We start from the raw sequence: 22,544 nt of genomic DNA, 5'->3' as shown, positions 1-22,544 counted from the left end.
ATTGGTTGAAAGGGGGTTTGCACCATTGAGAAGAGAGAGTGGGGGGTAGGAGGGACCTATTTCACTTGGACTCTCTTTGACAGGTTATACTCTGAGAAAATAGAGGTAACTTGGTTTGTCAATTGTTGAGGAGAAAGGAAATGGGATTCAAACACCCATTTGCATCTTCTATACCAGAGCAGTTTGGTGGTATGTGCGAAAATAGATTGGTCTTCCACAGGAAGTGAAGAAAGGAGATTGTCCAAGATCAAGCTGAATGGAGCCTCACTGATGCTGTATTTTTTAATTCTTCTAGAGCTGCAGCTTCAGACATCCTGGGTAGCTTTGCACGACCATAAAACATGGGAGGTTGTCTCGGGTTGAAGGAGGCAGATTGGGCAAAGGGGTGTGTCAATCACCTTTCTCTTGTACATGTTAAACTTTGTGGGAAGAATGTCTTTGGTAGACCTCCATAGGAACATCTTAGTTGAATTGGGGACATCTAAGTACCAGATGAGGTTCCATAAACCAGCAGAGTTTGGAGGGGTGGATGATTGACCAAGACTGTATGAGGAGATAGAAACTTGAAGGTGGTATGCTGATTTTACAGAGAACTTACCATTGGTGGTCCATCTCCAAGCTAACTTATCAGTGCTATTACAGGGGCTAATAGGAAGTTTCGAGATGAAAGAGGCCTCATCTTCATTGAAAATGAGATGTAGGAAAGGAGTGTTCGAGTGTCATGGTCAATGAGATTAGAGACAGTTGCCTCGGGATCAAGGATTTTGGGAGGAGATTGGATCTTGAATGAGGAAGGGGAGGGGATCCATCTGCATACCAAATTTTGACTGATCTTCCATTGCCAATTCTCCAGATTAGGCCTTCAAGGAGGAGAGGTCGAGCTGCAGTGATGCTTTTCCAAACAAAAGAGTCATAAGGCTTGACTTTTGCATTATGGAAATCAGTATGGGGAAAGTATTTAGCTTGAAGGACTTGAGCAGCTAGAGAGGAGGGATGGGTGAGTAATCTCCAACCTTGTTTGGCCAGTATAGCTAGATTAAAGTTTTCAAAGTCCCTGAATCCGAGACCCCCATCTTGCTTGGAGATGCCTATTTTCTTCCAGCTAAGCCAATGTACCTTTGATTTATGCTCTATTTGCCCCCACCAGAAGGATTGCATGAGTTTATTGAGATTCCTCAAGATGCATTTAGGTAGCTTGAATATGCCCATTAAGTAGGTTGGAATGGATTGGATAACAGACTTCATGAGAATCTCCTTTCCTATTGGTGACAACAGGTTTGTCTTCCAGCTTCCTATCTTGGATTGGATCTTGTCAATTATTGGATGGAAGGCTTTGAATTTCTATTTCCCAACGTAAGAGGGCAGGGCTAAGTACTTGTCAAAGGGGCCCGAAGCTTGAATGCCTGCCATTGACACTATGGTTTGCTAAGTAGACAGACTGGTATTTTTACTGAAGAATATTGAGGTTTTGTCTAGGTTGAGTCTTTGGCCAGAAGCTTGTTCATAGGAACTTAAGATGCCATGTAGCCTTTCCCATTCATTACGCTGAGCCTTACAAAAAACAAGGCTATCATCTGCAAAAAAGAGGTGAGTAATAGAAAGAGAGCCTCTGGTTAGAGGAAATCCTGAGATGATACCTCTTTGCTCAGCTTGCTTCAAGGCAAAGCTTAGTAATTTAGAACAAAGGATGAAGAGGTAGGGAGAGAGGGGGTCTCCCTCTCTGATCCCCCTTGAAGGAGTGAAGTTGTTTTGAGGTGATCCATTAATGAGGATAGAGTAGGACACTGAGGTAACACACTGCATAATGAGGTCAAACCAACCACTGTCAAAACCCATTTTTAGCATCACAGCTTCTAGAAAATTCCGCTCTAGCCTATCAAAGGCTTTACTCATGTCAAGCTTAAGTGCCATATATCCCTCGTTCCTCCTCATCCTATTTTGCATAGAGTGTAATAGTTCATAGGCCACAATAGTGTTATCAGTAATTAGTCTATCTTGTATAAAAGCACTTTGAGTCTCAGAAATCAGGTGGGGTAGTATTTTTTTGAGTCTGTTGGCAATAACCTTCGCAATGATTTTGTAGAGGACATTGCAAAGAAGGTCATTGCAAAGGCTGATGGTCTGTAATCAGTTACTGAGATTGAAGTTCTTTTCTTGGGAATAAGGGTGATGAAGGTATGGTTTATGGACTGGTTTATATATATATATATAAACCAGTCCATATATATGTATATATACATATATATAGAAAAAGAAAAAGAAAAAAGACAGCTGCAAGGATTGATGCAGATAATTTCAGATCCTGAAAAATAAATTTTGCTTCCTTGACTTTGAATTCGTACGAGAACATGTAATCCTAAAGATAAAAAGTGGAGAAATCCTGAGAATGACCCCTCAGCTCATCAGGGATTTATACAGCAGCCTCTGCTTCTTCTGATTTCTCAACCACAAACAGTTCTTCATAATGGGTTATGCTTACAAGTAAAAATGCAGAGAGGTTTCAAGAAGATGTTAAGTAGAGACGCCTGCATATCGTGATCCTGTCACATATGGAAGCATGGAAACACCAGGAATGGTTGTTTCATTTCCCATTTACTTTATGCAGATGATATGGTCATTTTTGCAAATGGAGGAAAAAAATTAGTTAAGGAATTTAATGATACTCTTGGATTATATGCGCAATGGTCGGGATAGCAGGTGAATGCGGCAAAATCATCTATTTTGTTCTTTAAGAGAATTTCTTCTCAGAGATGTCGTGGGTTGTTATCGCTTACGGGTTTTTGGAAGGCAGCTTTCCAGTAAAATATTTAGGAGTATCGAATATTACTGGTAGACTGAAAGGGATTTATTTTGAGGAGTTGGTTCAGAAAATTCGGCAGAAAATAGAAGGGTAGAAAGTAAAGTTTTTTTCAACGGTGCTCGTCTCATTCTTTTGAAACATGTTTTATCAAGCTTGCCAGTACATCTGTTGGCTGTGCTTCCAGTTCCTAAATCAGTTATCAGCACCTTGCACAAGCTCTTTAGTTCCTTTTTTTGGGGCTCTGTCAATGGTAAAGCTAAAAGAAAATGGGTTAGTTGGGATTGCATTTGTAGACCAGTGGATGAGGGGGGAATGGGATTGCGGAATTTATTCGATGTGCAACGATCTCTTCATCTTAAATTTGCGTGGAAGTTATTGAGTTTGGATTCCTTGTGGACGAGTTTTTTTTACCATAAGTATGTTAAAGATCAGCATATTTCGACAATTTCATAGTCTAGAGGCACCAGTTTCTAGAAAATGATTATTAAAGAAATCCCAACTGTATTAAAGAATTCGAAATGGCTTATCAGAGAATGAAAGGTCTCGTTTTGGAGGGATATATGGCTGGATTCTGGTCCTTTGTGCGAATGGCATCAGTTCATTGGTGATATGAAGTTGGTGGTAAATCAGTGCATGGATGAAAATAGCTGGAATGTTGGCCTTTTTGTACAGCTAGTGGGACAGGAACAAGCAGATTCTATAGTCTCTATGATAGGGGGATTACGAAGTGGATTGGATAAACTAGTTTGGTTAGGATCTCTGGAAGGATCTTTTACTTCCAAGAGTGCTTGGAATTTTGTCCGGGTTGTAGCTCCAAAAACTCAGTGGTCGAAATGGATATGGAACAAGGCACTGCCCAAGAAATTTTCTATTTTAATGTGGAAAGCACTAACTAACAGTTTAGGTGTGGATGACCGGATTAGAAGAGTTAGAGTTCCTTTGGTGTCTAAGTGCGAGTGTTGTCCTGAGGGAGCATATGAGGATTTAAATTATGTTCTTTACGGAGGAAAAATGGCTTCAAATATATGGAAAATTAGTTCTCATTTTTTTGGCATCCCATATATTGCATATCGGTCTTGGAAAGAAGCAACTATGGCTTGGTTCTAGCGTGCATCCAGGTGTTCGCAGATGGGAAATTTGCTTGGGGTTTTTCCAGTAATCATTTCTTGGAGTTTATGGTGTTGGCGTTGCTCGGCAAGAATGGAAGGGTCCAAAGCTTCTGCAATTTCTTTGTGGTGCTCGGTCAAGTACTGGGTCAACTAGGTAGGAATGAAGTTGACAGCTGGGTCCCGGTTGGGGAGAAGAGATGCAGAGGTGCTTGCTCTGTTGCACTTGTCGATTAGATCCAGTAGAAAAGAAATGATTATTCCTATCTCTTGGCATAAACCATACCCTGGGTGGTTCAAGCTCAATGTTGATGGAAGTTGTTTGCAAAATCCAGGGACATAGGTGTTGGTGGAATCTTGCATGATTCATGTGGAAATTTGAGGTTTGCTTTTGCTGCTAGTAAGGGTCGGGACACCAATAATCAAGCGGAGATGTTGGCTTTGTTGATGGGAATTCAGAAGTGTCATAGTATGGGTTATGCAAATGTTATTCTTGAGATGGACTCAATGTTGGTAGTTAATTGGATTAAAAAAGGGAAATGCAACATATGATATTTGGAGGATTTCTGGGAGGAAGTCAAAAGTGTTCTATCTAGGCTGAATTTTTGACTTCAACATATCTTTCGGGAGGGGAATATGGCAGCGGATTTCCTTGCTCGAATGGGAAGTAGTGGCTGCAATATAAACTTGTATACAATAGAGGAATGTCCATACAGGCTGAAGGGTATTATTCGAATGGAATGGAGTGGGTTGGCACAGTTACGGAAGGTTAGATGCCGCTTGGGTTGAAGGGGCATGGTAGAAGGTTTACTCTGTCAGCACATAGTTTTTTATTATGGTATATATATGATGTTTGGTTGGTTTAAAATCTTTTGATTGGTTATTGTCATTGTATTCAGGGTATTCCTCCAAAAGTGAGGGTTTTATTCAATAAAGGAAGTGTTACAAAAAAAAAAAAAAAAAAAAAAAAAAAAAAAAAAAAAAAAAAAAAAAAAAGAAAACGTTACAAGGCAACCAGTTATAACTAAATCATCTCAGGATTATGAACTCCTAATTGTCTCATCATGTTTTGCAGTTTTCTTTATGAAGGGAACATTAAAATGGCTTTCTCCCAGGGGTGTGTAAACAACGATTACCGAGGGTGGCCAGCAATGACATGCCTTCGCTACTTGAGAGGTTTTGGTTCATGTGGGTACACACTCGTCGCCAAGATATACTGTGATATCATTGAGGAATGAGATGATAAATTTAAAAAGCAAAAGCAGATACAAGCATATAAAAGGGGAAGATACAAGGAGTTGTTTCTTTGAAGGTCAAAACTTTTAATTGTCTATTTTCGATAAAGGTGGGTGATTTTCTTCCCAAGATGTTATTTTTAAAATTTGTAGATTTTTGGTTGTTCCAAGGGTGTCAACATATGATTTCGACATATAATTTTCTCTCATGTGCACAAATGTCTGTTGGGCTATATGTCAAACAACATCTTTACATAAGTGAAGCTTTACCACGCATGGTATAGAGCAGTTGCTATAGATTTTCATTTTTCTCCTCCAAGTTTGCTGAAGAACTACAAATTATTCCTATTCCTCCAATTTTTTAGACTATTGGTTTATCTTTTGCATGTTGTAGAATGACTAGTTTGTTTTTTTATGGGCCAATCCAGTTTCATTAAGTTGTACAATTACTTGCAGGGTACATAAAGAATTTTCAGGTTTACGATCCATATAGAGTGGGGAGGATAACAATTGAACTACAAGGCAAGATTAGGGATTGCCGAGCTCTCATTTACAGACAGGATATCAAGGCGAGGGATCTTGAAGGGTACAGATTGCGTATGCTTCCAACACATCAGGTTCGATAACTGATTAAGTGAAAAAATTGTAATAAGAGAGTATTTTAGTTAAGACATTTTACCTGAAAATCACTACAAATACTCACTTACACATCACTTTTTACTAAAAGGACAGCCCGAAGTCAAAAGGAAAGGATAAAGGGGTAATATGGTCATTTCACACTCAGGATTCCCACTACACCATCGCACTACATTGAGGATATTCGCAGATGCTCCATTACTCGAAACCTAACCCTTTCTCTACGTTGTTCTTACAGATTCTACACTCTAGGAACCGGATGGAATTGATGAGGATTCAGTTAAGGGTGCGGCAAAGGATGAAAAGGCGGAGGATAAAAGGCAAAGAGGGGGAATCAGAGGGGTGTGTTGTTTTGGTACGGGTGAAGAAGAGAAGAAAAAACTAGGGTTTGTTTTCATTGTTGAGTTTTCTTAGGAATGTTTGTTTTCATTTTCATTTTGGTTGAACTTGGGAATCCTGAGATGAAGGGGGAGTAATATCTGAACCCTAAGTCAAGGGAAACCATCGAGCAATGTTATTTTTAAGGGTATCTATTCCCAGATTGTGGCGATTGTTTCCTTTCATTAAGTTTGCTATCCATCTTCAAATCAAGTCAAGGATTGGGTTTTTTTTACTTTTTTTGATCTTTTGTTGATTGATAGCACGTTGGATGCTTGAAAGGTGAAACCCCCATTTCTCTAAATGTGTTTATCGAATTGGAATGATAGAAATTTATTGAGAATATCTTTATTATTTCTCTTTCTGAGCGTACATTTCATCCATTATCCAAATGTTTCACCCTAGACTGGATTAACATTTGCAAAAGACAATGGGATTATGAACTCGTTAGATTACTCATTGTGAGAGGGTTCCCCGAGACTTAGGTTTATTTTCTTTAGATAATCAAAATTCATTTTCGCTCATTTAATTTGCTTGAGTTTGTTTGATACAAGTTTTATTATAGTTCTTGTGTAATTTGATTTAATAGAAGTGTAGGCCAATCTTACTTCATTCCTATTTAATCTTTGGGCAACTGGGAAGAGGGCAACTCTGTTAAAGAATTGCCCTTGGTCAAAACAGTGACTAAGAGGGTGTTCTTAGATAGATACATTTTCCATTTCTTTTCTTTTCAGTCTTGAAGCATAAGTTGTCTTAGTCCTTGTGAAATTGACCTTGGGACCTTCACTACACATGAACACAGTACCTCTTGCACTTGGGACCTTCCCACTCTGATTGTGAGTCACTTTCATTCGAGTCATCCTCCGAGAGTCTTAGTACCATGGCTGAAGAAGAACAAGAAGAGATGAGAGTGGGAAACCATAACAAGACTCTCAAGGATTATTTGCAACCTGCTAGGACTAGCTCACCCTCATGCATTATACAACCTCTTAATGCGAATAATTTCAGTTTTAAACCTGGCATGATACCCCTTATACCTCATTTTCATGTTATGGAGTCTGAGAACCCATATTTGCACATCAAAGAATTTGAGGAAGTTTTTCAACTTTCATGGATCGAACTTGTACTGTAATCAGACTCAAGCTATTTCCCTTTTCATTAAAAGACAAAGCCAAAACATGGCTAAATTCTTTGAGGCCTAGATCCATAGGAACATGGCAAGAGATGCAGACTGAGTTTTAAAAAAAAAAATTTCCCTATACACAGAACCAATGCACTGCAGAGGCAAATCATGGATTTTGCCCAAAAAGACACTGAAACCTTTTATCAGTGTTGGGAGAGGTTCAATGACTTACTCAATGCTTGTCCTCACCATGGGTATGAAAATTGGAGGACAATAAGTTTTTTCTATGAGAGTTTACAACCTAAGATGAGACAATTCGTAGAGACAATGTGCAATGGAGAATTTTTTTAATAAACAACCTGAAGAGGCTTTCAAGTACTTTGATTACCTGTTTGAAAATGCCCAGTCATGGGATGTTTCATATGTGTATGACAGAACTGAACCTTTAAAAATAACTGGAGGGGGAAAATATAACTTGAAAGAAGTGGATGATTTGCATGCTAGAGTGTCTATACTTTCTAAGAAATTGGAAACCATAGATACAAACAAGGAAATTCAAGTTATTTAGAAAATCCCAGAAAAATGCAACATCTGTGAAGAAATAGGGCATGCCACTGGTGACTGCCCTACAATCTTAGCTTTTAGGGAAGTTCTTCTAGATCAATCTAACCCTGTCAATTTTATTTCTAAATCTGTTCCAGGTCCCCTTTCCAACATGTGTAATCCCTCTTGGAGGAACCACCCAAATCTGAGTTGGAGGAATGAGCAATCAGCTCAACTCCCCAGTCATGCACCTGACCCATCTCAGTATGCACTGAACTCACATTTAGCAGCATCAAGATCATCTCAATATCTTGCTGCAGTAGCTTATGGGTAGAGGAGGAACCTTGAGGACTTTGTCCATCAAATAGTAGCAAACCTCCAACAATTCATTCAAGGGCAGACTACCATCAACAATCAGACTTCTCAAGCTATCAATGATATTAGAGGGTCTTTAACAAGATTGACCACAACCTTGAGCACTCAGGAGAAGGGAAAGTTCCCTGCTCAACCACAACCTAACCCTCAGGGGCAAGTTCATCAAGTATCAGAAGCAGTGGAGACATCCAATACTAAACCAGTAAAAGCTGTGGCAACTTTGAGATGTGGAAGAATTCTGGTAAATCCCACTCTTGACCGAGCCATCATTGGTAAGGACTCTAACCCTATGCATGTTGAACCTGAGGTGAAAAACTAGCAAACCCCTGCACCCTTTCCCACAAGGCTAACCCCTGTGCACAAAGATAAGAATCATGCTGAAATTTTTGAAGTTTTTAAGCAAGTGAGAATAAATATAGCATTGTTAGATGCTATTCAACAAATTCCCACTTATGCAAAATTTCTTAAAGACTTGTGCACCATTAAGAGGAAACTGAATGTGGAAAAAAAAGCCTTCCTCACTAAACAAGTCAGTGCAATCATACAAAGCAACACCCCTCCCAAGTATAAGGACCCAGGTTCACCCACTATTGCTTGCATGATTGGAAATTCAAAAATTGGGCATGCATTACTTGATTTGGGGTCTAGTGTAAATCTGTTACCCTACTATGTTTATGAAAAACTTGGCTTAGGGGAGTTGAAATCTATCTCTATTACCCTACAGCTGGCTGACAGGTCAATTAAAATACCTAGAGGGGTAGTAGAGGATGTTTTAGTGCAGGTTGATAAGTTTTATTACCCAGTGGACTTTGCTGTTCTGGACATGAATATATCAACAAACTCTCTGTTTCAAGCACCTGTAATATTCGGAAGGCCATTTCTGGGCACTTCTAATGCTCTAATAAATTGTAGAAGTGGTGTGCTTAAACTAAGTTTTGGGAACATGACATTGGAGCTAAATATTTTTAATGTATGCAGGCAACCCCAAGAAGTGGAAGAAGCACAGGAATTGAACTTGTTGGACAACATTATTTCAAAGATTTGCCCATTGACTTATCAGCACATTGATTCATTAATTGAGTTAGAATATATTAACGATTCAAATGACATAACTAATGAATTATTCTCTGCATCTATTGCAGGAAATCCAGCTGAATCACAGTGGAAGCTCAAGTTTGAATAGCTACCCACAGTAGCAACAACCCTGAAACCTTCAGAAGAGTATAACCCATCATTGGATCTCAAGCCTTTACCAGACCAGCTGAAATATGCATTCTTGGGGCCTCACCATACTTTTCTAGTGGTAATCTCTTCTCACTTAACTGAAAATCAAGAGGGAAGATTATTAGAGGTCCTGACCAAACACAAAAAGGCCATAGGATGGACTTTGGCAGACATTAAGGGTATAGACCCTTTGATTTGTACCCATAAGATTTATTTGGAAGAGGATGCCAGACCATTTAGGGAAAGGCAAAGGAGACTTAATCTCACAATGAAAGAGGTAGTGAAAAATGAAGTGCTTAAACTCTTAGATGTGGGTATTATTTACCCTATCTATGACAGTAAATGGGTCAGCCCCATCCATGTGGTCCTAAAAAAATCAGGATTGACTGTGGTAAAAAATGAAGAAAATGAATTGATACCTACAAGGGTGACCACGGGTTGGAGGATGTGCATTGACTATAGGAAGCTTAATTCTTCCACTAGGAAAGACCACTTCCCCTCACCATTCCTGGACCAAGTCTTAGAAAAGGTTGCTGGAAATGCATTCTATTGTTTCTTAGATGGGTTTTCAGGCTATTATTAGATTGAAATAGCCCTTAAGGATCAAGAGAAAACTACCTTTACCTGCTCTTTTGGGACCTTTGCTTTTAAAAGGATGCACTTTGGGCTGTGTAATGCTCCAGCAACTTTCCAACGATGTATGCTCAGTATATTCAGTGATTTAATTGAAAATAGCTTAGAAATCTTCAAGGATGATTTCTTTGTTTTTGGGAGCACTTTTGAGAAATGTCTAACTAACTTGCAAGCTGTTTTGTCCAGGTGTGAGGAGAAGAATTTACTACTCAACTGGAAAAAATGCCATTTTATGGCTCAGCAGGGTATAGTGCTAGGGCACATAGTGTCTTCTAAGGGTATTGAGGTTGACAAGTAAAAAATTGAGACAATTTCTAAACTTCCCATACCTAAAACTGTGAGAGATATTAGGTCATTTTTGGGGCATGCAGGGTTCTATAGGAGGTTTATACAAGGGTTTAGTTCCATTTCTAAACCCTTATGTAAATTGCTTATGCATGATAATGATTTTGAGTGGACCACAGACCAACAATCTGCATTTGAGCAACTCAAAGAGTTGCTCACTACAACCCCAATAATACAGCCCCCTGATTGGTCCTTACCCTTTGAAATAATTTGTGATGCTAGTGAATATGCCATAGGAGTAGTGCTTGGCCAGCGTAGAAATAAGCAGCCCCATGTCATTTATTATGCTAGCAAGACTTTGAATGGGGCCCAAAAAACCTACTCAACCACAGAGAAAGAGTTCCTTGCAATAGTTTTTGCCTTAGAAAATTTTAGGGCATACATCCTTGGGTCACCTGTGGTCATTTACACTGACCATGCAACTTTGAAATATTTGTTGACTAAAAAGGATGCAAAGCCAAGATTGATCAGATGGGTGTTACTCCTCCAAGCGTTTGATATTACAATTAAAGACAAGAAAGGAGTAGAGAATGTAGTGGCTGACCACTTATCCAGACTCACTTTCATAGAGGCTACATCTCTCTTATCTATTTCTAACTCTTTCCCTCATGAAAACATTTTATCAGTTGAGTATATCCCTTGGTATGCTGATATTGTGAACTTTTTGGTGACATGAATGACACCTTCACAGTGGACTACCCAAGACTTGAAGAGGTTCAAAACAGAGGTCAGGTATTTTTTTTATGATGACCCTTACCTGTTTAAGTATTGATCTGACCAAATCATTTGGAGATGTGTTCCAAATATTGATATACCCTCAGTTCTCACTTCCTGTCACACTGAACCCTGTGGTGGACATTTTTCTGCTAAAAAAAGAGTTGCAAAGATACTTCAGTCTGGGTTGTACTGGCCACACATGTTTAGGGATGCCTTTGAGTTTTGTAAAAGGTGTGCAAATGTCAAAAATTGGGAGGAGTCACTAGAAGGAACATGATGCCCTTACAACCAGTTTTAATCCTACAAGTGTTTGACTGTTGGAGTCTGGATTTCATGGGACCTTTCCCTCCATCCTTTGGATATATATATATATATATATATAATATTCTGGTTGCTATGGACTATGTCTCTAAGTGGATAGAGGCTATTCCATGCAAAAAGAATGACCATCATGTTGTACTTAAATTTCTGAAAGACAACATTGTATCAAGGTTTGGCATGCCAAAAGCTGTTATCAGTGACAATGGGTCACACTTTTGTAACAAACCCATGGAAGCCCTCTTGAAAAAGTATGGAATTCAATATAAGGTGTCCACACCTTATCACCCACAGACAAATGGTCAAGTCGAATTAGCCAATAGGGAAATTAAACATATCCTTGAAAAAACAGTGAATCCAAATAGAAAAGATTGGCCATTGAGGTTAACTGATGCTTTGTGGGCTTATAAAGCTGCTTATAAGACAATTCTTGGCATGTCTTCCTATAGACTAGTCTATGGTAGGGCATGCTACCTCCCTGTTAAGTTGGAACACAAAGCATACTGGGCTGTAAAAAGGTTTAATTTTGACGTGGATAAGGCTGGTACTGCGAGAAAACTGCAGCTTTTTGAACTAGAAGAATTAAGAAGGGATGCCTATGAGAATTCTAAGCTAACTAAGGAACATATGAAAACTTTGCATGACAAGAACATTCTCAGAAAATCTTTTGAACCCAATCAGTAAGTTTTACTTTATAATTCCAGACTTCATTTGTTCCCTGGTAAACTTAGGTCTCGATGGAGTGGACCTTATGTGGTAAAAACCATTTGGCCCCACGGTGCTATTGAAGTTGTGAACCCTCAAAATGGAAACACTTTCAAAGTAAATGGTCAAAGGCTAAAACCCTTTCTAACTAATTTTTTACCTGAGGTTACAACCAGTTTGTTGCAAGATCCCATCTACCCTCCTGCTCAGTAGTGCCTTTCAGTTTGTTTTAGTTTTACTTCATTCTGTTGTTTTGTAGGTTTTCTCTTATCAGCTATACTTTTTTTCTTTTCTTTTCTTTTTTTTACCTACAACATGATCCAAGTATTCTTTCTATTTCTTCTCTGTCCCTTACCTTCAGTTTCTACTCATTGAGGACAATGCATATTTTTAGTTTGGGGGTGGGAACAGAATTGGAATCAGAATTGTTAATACGCATCACATCAGTTGTCTTGAAGCTTGAGAGCGTAAGTTCTCTACTCATCAGTTTTATTTTCCAAATTGCTATGCTCAAAATTTTATGTCTGAGAAAAGAACTTTTGGAATTATAAGTTGCAGTAGCATCTGAGAATTGATATGTTAATTCAAAATAGATGTTTATCCATTAGTGGGTTGATTCAGCCAGGAGTGTGTTGCTTTAAATAGTTAACCACTGGGTTACACTTACATTGGAATTACCTTGGTAACCCCATTGTACCATGAGGGTGCATTCATCAATGTAGCTGTAAGGAACTCTAATGAACTATCTCCTAATGGCTTAGGAATAAATCTAAAGTATATTAAATGAGAAAATAGACAAGCCAGAGATAATAAAAAAAAAAGAAAAAAAAAAAAGAAAGAAAAAAAAACATGTTACATGATGTACACTTATGTATTAGAAAATGCTGCCTATTACCGGGGTCCTTATTGGAAAAAAAGTAGGTGCATTTTAAAGTGTAATAGGGTGAAAGCCACCATTGCATTAGTTTTGACTTATAGTAAGATCATTGATCTTTCCTGAACAGCTATTTCTGATGAATCTTTAGAATGGACTTTAGTGGTCAACTTTGGAAATTCTATCATAACACACACTCAGGGTTATGCTGTTTTTGGTGGTTTCTTGTCTCCTTGGCAGATTGACTGGGTAATGTATAAATTTTTGTGGAGAATCAATATCAGATCTGCATTAGCCCTTAAATTCTAAAACCAATGGATCTGATTGATGGCATGAATCTTTGAATTAGATTTTGAAGTGAATTTTTGCTCTCATGATCACTTTATTTGCTAGAGGCTAGCAAAAAGCTAGTTGGAGGGTGTGATTAAGTGAAAAAATTGTAATAAGAGAGTATTTTAATTAGGACTTTTTACCTGACAATCACTACAAATACTCACTCACACATCGCTTTTTACTAAAAGGACAGCCCGAAGTCAAAAGGAAAGGATAAATGGGTAATATGGCCATTTCACACTTAGGATTCCCACTACACCTTCGCACTACACTTAGGATATTCGCAGATGCTCCATTACTCGAAACCTAACCCTTTCTCTGCGTTGTACTTACAGATTCTACACTCTAGGAACCGGATGGAATTGGAGAGGATTCAATTAAGGGTGCGGCAAAAGATGAAAAGGAGGAGGATAAAAGGCAAAGAGGGGGAATCAGAGGGGTGTGTTGTTTTGGTACAGGTGAAGAAGGGAAGAAAAAGCTAGGGTTTGTTTTCCTTGTTGAGTTTTCTTAGGAATGTTTGTTTTCAGTTTCATTTTGGTTGAACTTGGGAATCCTCAGATGAAGGGAGAGTAATATCTGAACCCTAAGTCAGGGGAAACCATCAAGTAGTGTTATTTTTAAGGGTATCTATTCCCAGATTGTGGTGATTGTTTCCTTTCATTAAGTTTGCTATCCATCTCCAAATCAAGTCAATGATTGGGTTTTTTTTTTTTTAACTTTTTTTTATCTTTTGTTGATTGATAGCACGTTGGATGCTTGAAAGGTGAAACCCCCATTTCTCTGAATGTGTTTACCAAACTGGAATGATAGAAATTTATTGAGAATATCTTTATTATTTCTCTTGCTGAGCGTACATTTCATCCATTATCCAAATGTTTTACCCTAGACTGGATTAACAATTGCAGAAGACAATGGGATTATGAACTCGTTAGATTACTCACTGTGAGAGGGTTCCCCGAGACTTAGGTTTATTTTCTTTAGATAATCAAAATTCATTTTCGCTCATTTAATTTGCTTGAGTCTGTTTGATACAAGTTTTAATATAGTTCTTGAGTAATTTGATTTAATAGAAGAGTAGGCCAATCTTACTTCATTCCTATTGAATCTTTGGGCAACTGGGAAGAGAGCAACTCTGTTAAAGAACTACCCTTGGTCAAAACAGTGACTAAGAGGGTGTTCTTAGATAGATACATTTTTCCATTTTTGTCTTTTCAGTCTTGAAGCATAAGTTGTCTTAGTCCTTGTGAAATCGACCTTGGGACCTTCACTACACATCAACACAACACCTCTTGCACTTGGGAGGTAATGAAATTGGAGAACCATTAACATTGATATTCAAGAACCTGATTTTATTTTTTGTTATCATTTGACTGTTATAGCTGGCAAAAGGAGTGTGGAAGAAGTGTAAGACCCAGAGTGTGTGGCCGAGTCCCGTGAACAAGGCCCAGCCTTTCTTAGAGTGCATGATACGATGCCGTTTTGGGTAAGTGTTTTCTTCTTCATCAGCTTCCTCCCGATTTTTTCCTCCCTCTTTCTCTTTCGGTTTTTCTTTCTTCTTCACTTCTAGACGTCTCTCTCTCACCCGTTACCCACCTTTCCTCTCCCGAGTTTCCTCTTCTTTTCGTTTGGGTCTGTTTCGTGAGTCTGAGTTTCATGCCCTAACAATTCTCCATTTTCTTTTCCCTCACGATCGGTCTCTCTCTCACGTCCCTCTATTGCTCAGTATTTGTTGAAGCTGCAGTTTTGGGTAAAACAAATTTCAGTCTTGGTTGCTGAGAGCTTCTCCAGTTGGTAAATCTCTTCTTTTCTCTTTTCCTCTTTAAGATTTCACATCTCTTTTCCTCTTACACGAAATGGCTATTGAATAGATTTTTTTTTTGGGTGTAGTCCGTGGTTTTGGTGGATTTCTTTCCCGTGCGTCTTCGTGTTTGTTGTAGTGCAGTGACTATGTCGTTCTACTCGGTTTCTCATAAACGTTGAGCCTTCAACTGTAAGTTATTCACTTCGTTGGGTAATTTTCTCTCTTGAAGAAACAAATTCTGACTTTCTTACTGAATCATAGGGAATTATTTTTTTTTCATCTCTAGACAGTGTTATGTCGCTCCCTTCTTTCACCGATCACCACGCGATGCTAGGTAAAAGATATTGTTGTAAACTTTTGTTGGCACCTATTTACGTGTGTTAGAAGAATAAAATTTGATTTGTTGGATTTGTGTTTTAGAAATAAATAGAAGTGAGTCTTGTTGGGTGCCGATTAACATTTAGAAGTGTTGGATTTTCTTTTGTGGAGTTGTGAACGAAGAGAAACGTTTAATGTGTAATGTTGTTTTGGTTAAATTGTTGGTGGTTGCTTGGAGTTATGGGCTGCTGAAATGGGTGTGATTTATTGATTATTTGAGTTGACATTGGTTTTGGTGGGCGTATAAGACAATGTTGAAGTTGGTATATGGTATTTTGGGTTGAAGTGTGGGTTGTCCAGATTGTTATCTGACTGTTTGAGTTGGATTAAATTTGCTGAAATATGGTTTAGAAATTGGGTTTTAAATTTTTAGATCGAAATTGTATTGTTGGTTTTTAATACTTAGTTTATATATATTATTTTTATGCATAGGTGACAAGACTGATAGAGATCGTTTTCAAGGCATAGATAATACGCTGTAGGAGTTAGGTAAGCGGGGTTCTTATGCTAGGTTTTATACGAGTTAATAAGATTGAGGTTGACTTTCTGAAAACTTGCATATTTGTGATGTAATGAGAACTAGGGAAAACAAAAACCAACCTCGGTCACTTATTTGCATTATTCATGAAACCTGTGTGAAAAGAAAAAATATTTTCTGACATGTATTGTGCAGACATGAGCTAAATTCTGTCATGTGGTCTTTGAAATCTAAAAAAGAGCGATATTGAGAATCTGAAAAATTGTGTATTTATTTAGAAAGATGCTATGACATTTGTTTTCAGTATGTGAGAAGCATCTGATTATGTTTTGATACTCTATTTTATTTTAGTATGGCATCTGAAAACCTTTGGCATGATGTACTGATCTTGTATCTGACTCTATCTCTACTCTGCTCTGTTTGGGTTGGTACCAACTTCTCTGTCTCTGAGTGCACTCACTTTGGAAACAAAGTGGTTTTATTGTGGTCTTTCCTGTGTGCACACTCAGGGCTCCGAGAAGAATAAGGGAAAGATTTCACCTTTGTCTCTGCCTGGTTTGGCCACCGGGATTAGCATAACCCCACCACAGGGGTGAAACATGGTCTCTGCTCTGTGAGATGCTCTGTTTTGATGTGATGATGATGCTCAGTTTATGTTATGCCAAAGTACTATGAGTTTTACTTGTCTTAAAACCATTGCTCTTTTACTTTTGAAAAACATGTGTTGTTCTGCATGATAACTCTGGAAAATATTTTTGTTCTGCGTGCTATACTTTGTAAATGCTCATGTTTGCACGCTAGCATATGTCCTCTGCTTACTGAGTGGTTGATAACTCACCCCCTTTATCTTCATAATATTTTCAGATAATGTGGAGAGTCCAACTAAGGACCTGGATTAGAATGGTGAGCATGATTAAGTTAAGGAGAAGATGTTAAAATAATGAATTCTGATGTCCTTTAGATTTGATGTCTTTTAGATTTAATTATATCTTGGGTTTTGTAAGACTTTTGAAATTATCAGTTTGGTTTGTTATGACTACTGGGAGATTTTGGATCCCTTAGTTTATTATTTTTTTGTTGCGATAATGACCTTGCGGAGTTTTCAAGGTGTTTATTTAGATGACATAAGATTGAGCTTTGCATATAAAGTTTTGGAGATTTATTTTAGTTGTGTTGGGAAATATATTTTTAAGTGACAGGTAGTAATTCTTCAACATAGGATTACAAGAAGGGCTGTATATATGTTTTGTTTAATAGATCTTCTTTGCCAAAGGATGAAATTTTACTTTCTTCAAACTCATTACATTGTCTTCTCTCTCTCTCTCTCTCTCTCTCTCTGCGCGCGCAGTGGGAAAGCTTTGATGAAAATGGAAAGAGTTGGTCCAATACAATCGCAGCTTGCCTACACCAGCAAGAATTTGTCATGCCAGCTTCTTACTTCATTGCAATTTTGTATGTACCGATTAATGAGATGATGAACACAAACATGTTCCTTTCTCTTCTCAACTTACCGGTGATTCAGTCACTGAACTGTGTCATAAAGCATGATCAAATTGGATCCATGCAAAGATCTGGTCCTATATTATGGAATAATATCATTTTCCCAAAGAGAGATGTGGCGTCTGGTACAATAGATTCGTATGGCAAATTGGTTGAAAAAAAAGAAAGGAAAGGAAAGAAAAGAATTTTAAGTCCATCAATTACCAAATGATATCCTGTAATTCCTTGAATTTAGTCGGGTCTACTGTTGAAAAATCATGTAATCTAGACCCCAAATAAGAAATATGACTTTAACTTTTAGTTATTTTGAATATAACTTGGCTTTGACATTAGAAAAGCTAAACACAGAAATGGGTGAACCCATCTGTTTTATTAAAACCTCTGCTTATTCTGGTTGCTTAACCACAAAACAGTTCTTCATGATAAGCTAATGCTTACAAGTAAAAATGCAGAGAGGTTTGGAGAAAAAGTTCAGTAGAGACGAGTGCAGATTGCCATGCCATCACCTACGGAAGCATGTGACAATTGGACACGAGGATCAGCTGCCACTAATTTGTTAAACTCAATTGTCGGCTCCTTCCACCGTTTCAAGTTCTCTGGAACCAACTCATCAGACATTACAACTGTTCCTAACCAAAGTGTGTTATCGTAGACAACCACCCCACCCACTTTCAGTAGTTTCATGATTCTCTCATGGTAGTTTGAATAATTACCCTTGTCCGCATCAACAAAAGCAAAGTCGAAACTCCCTTCATTCTCAGGCTGCAATACCAAATCCCACCCAAAATAAGGAAAAATATGATAGTGAAAAACTTATTGTGGGAAGTAAACCAACAAGCACAACAGAAGATTAAACTGAAAAAGGATCTCATCCCAAAGAATGGATCTGAAGAACCATGTCTTGGCGAGGTTCCACATTAAAAAATGCTAGAAAGAAGGCGATGAAGAAAGAAGCTCATGCTCACATTTTGTAATAGTTGATCAAGAGCTGGTAAAGCCTCGGACTCGATGAAATCAATTTTATCTGCAACACCAGCTTTCTTAATAATTGGCAATCCAATTTCAAATGTCTCCCGATCTACATCTATGCCTATGATCTGTAATAGTACTGCAAATTGTAAGTACCTTGATAGTTTAGTAAAAGATACTGAAAATGATCAATTCAAACCTTGCTATCCTCTGGAATTGTAAGAGCAGTCAGGAGAAGAGAGTATCCCGTGAAAACGCCAACTTCAATAGTCTTTTTTGCTTTCACCAGCTTTAACAGCATGGCCATCAACTGACCTGCATCTGGTGAAGTAGCAAACCTAGCACTAGAAAATGGCAATCCAATAATCTTTATGGATTATGAGAGATGAAGAAAAGGCCAATTGATGATTTGATGTCAGCCTGTGGAGGCACCATATGTGAGTATTGAACAAATTTCCCCTCGTTTTCTTCTTGCTTTTTGCCATTATACTCATTTTGGGACAAGTTGGACAATGAATTCCTAATTCTTACACCGATCAATGAGACTGATCACACTTGATCAGTGAAGAATTCAACCACAAGTATGACTAAACCGGCGATCGAGCACATTTATTTTGCACTCTCAAACTATGATCACCCTTTTCGAATTGCAATCACATTTATTTTACAAGGCAACCAGTTTATAATTGAAGTCAACTTATTAGGAGTATGAAGTTATGAACTCCTGATTGTCTCATCATTTTTGGTTTTTCTTTATCAAGGGAATATTAGATCAATTGCTCTGAGGGGTCAGCAAGGAGAAAGAATTAGCACCAAGTTAAATAGAAATGAGAACAATTACCGAGGGTGGCCAGCAGTGACATGCCTTAGCTCCTTGAGAGGTTCTGGTTCACGTGGGTACACACTCGTCTCCAAGATATACTGTGATATCATTGAGGAATGAGATGATAAATTTAAACAGCAAAAGCATATATATCAAGAAGATTATATAATTAGGAGAATGGTAGGTACCCGGTACAAATCTTCACTCTGCAATAAACCCTTTGAAAGTAATTCTTTTGCATATTGCTCCATTACTTCAATAGAGGTCTCTTAAATTTTATGAAAAAATATTAGGATTTAGGGCAATTGGGTTCGGGTCGGATCATGCTAACTCGATTGGCTGCAATATATAAATGGGACAATATATAGGTGAATTTGCAACACCTACAATATTTAACCTGAACAACTCATGATGTAAACTAAATTATGTTTCTACCAATCTAACCTTAAAACTTGAAACTTGTAATGCTATGTGTTTGGTGTTGAGATGAGATGAGTTAAGTTGTGAGTAGTAGTTTAACTTTTTAAGATTGAGATAAATTTAACTTTTTAAGGTTGATATGGATTTAACTTTTTAGGTTGAAATATATGAAATAGGTTGATATGAGCTTAACTTTTTTATAGGAAATTGAAAAAGTAGTGGGTCCAATCAATAATTGGTTTGAGATGAGTTGAGTTTATTTCAACAACTAAACATAAAATGAAAAGTATTGCAGTGAAATGAATCAGATTTTAATATTATATAAATCGAGATGTGAAATGAAAAGTAAGTTTATATTTATTAGTTATTATTATTGGTTTTGTCAATAATCTTGATATAACTGTACATGATTGGCAACAATATATGCTTATAAGATATGATTGTTTTAATAGACTCAAGTCAATAATCTGGATTGATTTAACCCCTTTACATTACAAAAATCAAAATAGGTTAAAACAGGTGTTTTCGAGTCAACCCCACATCAACAATTTATTAAAGGAGTTTTATTAGTGGATGTTTGGAAATAATTTTTATCTTATTTCATCTCATTTTATCTCATTTTCTTCTCAAATATCATTTAAACACAAACTCTTTCATGTAGAATTATGAAGAACAAATAGAAAACGAGATTTGACAATATAGTGACACTCATGTGAGGGTATTTGTCTCACAAGTTGGTGATGGAAAAATGAAATTGAGTGAATGAATTTGTGCAACAATAACCCCTATTTATAGGCCATCACACACTGGTTGGCAAATGACACAATCATTGGTAACTCAATGGTTGGTAAATGATACAACCTTAAGAAATGACACAGCCTTTTGACTAAATCAAAAGGTTATGTCTTTTAACACTTCACAAGTTACACACAACTTGATTAAATCAAAAAGTTGTGTCTCTTGACACTTCTTTAACTATCATCCCCATGGGAACCATTACCATGGAGAGGGTATCATTCTAAGGAGTACACCGTTTGGTAATCACACCCCTTAGAATTACATTTCAAACTAATCGATTATTACAACTTTTCCAAACAAAAAACAATTCAATTTTTTTCTAATATTAAAATAATAATAAAAATATAGTAATATTTTAACTTTACAATATTTTATATTCAACTTTTTCTCTCTACTTTTTCAAAACCCAATAAATGCTTAACTCAAACGTTTATCTCACTAATATTCACAAACCATCTTACTACTACTCACGTAATTCTCATATTATCTTATTCTCCAAGCATCCCAGGGACATGACACAAACAAACTAATGGATCAAATTAAGGTCGAACCATAAACCCTATATATTAACCTTGCAAATGTACAAATCTTTGGTATAACTATCTCATGCAGTTAGTCCATTCCAACCTAATGTTTTGCATATGGAAAGCCTTGCGAATTCTTCTTTCAATATAGTCGAAGTGCAAAACCTCAGGGCCGACTCGTGATGATTTACTCGATCTACAAGTCATTATTTTGGTTTTAGATTTCTGATCATGAATGTATCGCTTGTCACTCGGCAAAACCTTATGCCCACAAACAAAGAAAAAGCATATATAGCTGGCCATTTTAGAGAGCAAATTACCTTTGACATGGGGATCGGAGGGACCGGATTAGCCATATCAAATATGTAATATGCAAAGTTTCTAGATGAAGTGAATGCTTGCCGAGATTATAAATAGAAGTTAACAAATTAGTTTGAACCCACATGCAGATCTATCTGTGAAAATGTCCTAAAACGTTAGAGACAGATCAGAGAGAGAGAGAGAGAGAGAGTACCAATATGTTGTGCCGGCGGGAGGAAATGGTGTAAAGTTAGGACGCTGAAATTGAGTAGGAGTTCGACCTGCACCAGGCAACCAGCTTTTCCTGTGGCACAGTACTATACACCTTCGGAATCAACAAGACGGATCCGTCCGGGTGTGGGTGATCACAGGCCTGGCAAATAATCAGTTTTAAGCTGGGAATTTATATGGGACCGCTACAACTACCCTTCTTAATTCTCACCTAATTAACCAAAGCTCAAGATTAGAAAAAAATTAACCAAAAGTTCAAACCTTCTTTGAAATTTTCTTGATCGTTCCTTTGAGGATACAGGGTGATGTGAAATCATTCACAACACAACTATTTCAACTACACTAGTCTTACATGATGCACTGTTTGCAGATTCCTTGCTTGCCAGCGAAAATGGGGAGATATGGCAGGTGAAACCTGATTATAATGACAGAACATCACGACAAGCTGGGCCTGGGATGAGTTGACGGCATGCAATCCAAAGAAAAAAATTAACCAAAGTTCAACCTTCTTTGAAATTTTCTCGATCCTTCTTTCAAAAGCATTTATTGTATGTACTAAAAACAAAAAGTACAGGATACAGGGTGATGTGAAATCATTCACAACACAACTCTACAAGAAATTAGGTATTTTCCAGTATTCAAAATCATCACAAATATTCCTATTAAATGCTGCATTTGAGCATTTTCAACGATTTTTAATTCGCTGCATTTGTGCGTCGCAACTATCCAAAAAATTGACAGAAATGACATTTCCGTTCACTATTAAATCGTTGAGAAAAATCAATTGCGGCGATATATATTATCGTAAAAGGTTGTAAAATCGCCGCAAAAGAGTCGTTATTTTTCCTAGTGATTAAAAATGATCGTCGCTATTATGTAATCCCAGCAGTTACTGTCGTTGAAATAGATTATTTTCGGCGATTAAAATTCGTTGCAAATAAGTTAAATCAACGAAAAAAATATTTCTGGAGATATTT

General features: G+C 37.5%; 1 protein-coding gene, 1 long non-coding RNA gene, 1 other non-coding gene and 1 pseudogene across 4 annotated transcripts; 2 read left to right on the top strand and 2 right to left on the bottom strand.

The window, feature by feature from the left end:
- The first annotated feature begins 3,318 nt into the window (after window positions 1–3,318).
- Window positions 3,319–11,074, top strand: LOC121253522 (annotated as a pseudogene).
- LOC121253788 lies at window positions 7,430–7,535 on the bottom strand. Its single transcript, XR_005938506.1, has one exon. It is a non-coding gene; the product is annotated as a small nucleolar RNA R71 (small nucleolar RNA).
- A 3,807-nt stretch (window positions 11,075–14,881) lies between the features above and the next one.
- LOC121251523 lies at window positions 14,882–15,482 on the top strand. Of its 2 annotated transcripts, none has more exons than XR_005938039.1 (3): window positions 14,882–15,136; window positions 15,233–15,335; window positions 15,437–15,482. It is a non-coding gene; the product is annotated as an uncharacterized LOC121251523 (long non-coding RNA). The 2 variants fall into 2 exon arrangements; XR_005938040.1 differs by having other exon boundaries at window positions 15,433–15,482.
- A 2,371-nt stretch (window positions 15,483–17,853) lies between these two features.
- On the bottom strand, window positions 17,854–21,679 carry LOC121251518 (probable caffeoyl-CoA O-methyltransferase At4g26220). The gene is made up of 6 exons (XM_041150793.1): window positions 21,624–21,679; window positions 19,483–19,562; window positions 19,313–19,392; window positions 18,671–18,815; window positions 18,468–18,599; window positions 17,854–18,264 (listed from the first exon to the last, which is right to left on the bottom strand). The coding sequence occupies exons 2-6, from the start codon at window positions 19,543–19,545 to the stop codon at window positions 17,974–17,976; spliced, it is 711 nt and encodes a 236-aa protein (XP_041006727.1). The 5' UTR covers window positions 19,546–19,562; window positions 21,624–21,679; the 3' UTR covers window positions 17,854–17,973.
- Window positions 21,680–22,544: the final 865 nt, after the last annotated feature.

The sequence above is a fragment of the Juglans microcarpa x Juglans regia genome, chromosome 2S (genome assembly GCF_004785595.1).
Source record: "Juglans microcarpa x Juglans regia isolate MS1-56 chromosome 2S, Jm3101_v1.0, whole genome shotgun sequence".
NCBI lineage: Eukaryota > Viridiplantae > Streptophyta > Magnoliopsida > Fagales > Juglandaceae > Juglans > Juglans microcarpa x Juglans regia.
Note: the sequence above shows the minus strand (reverse complement) of the source record. Positions and strands in the feature narration are given on the sequence as shown.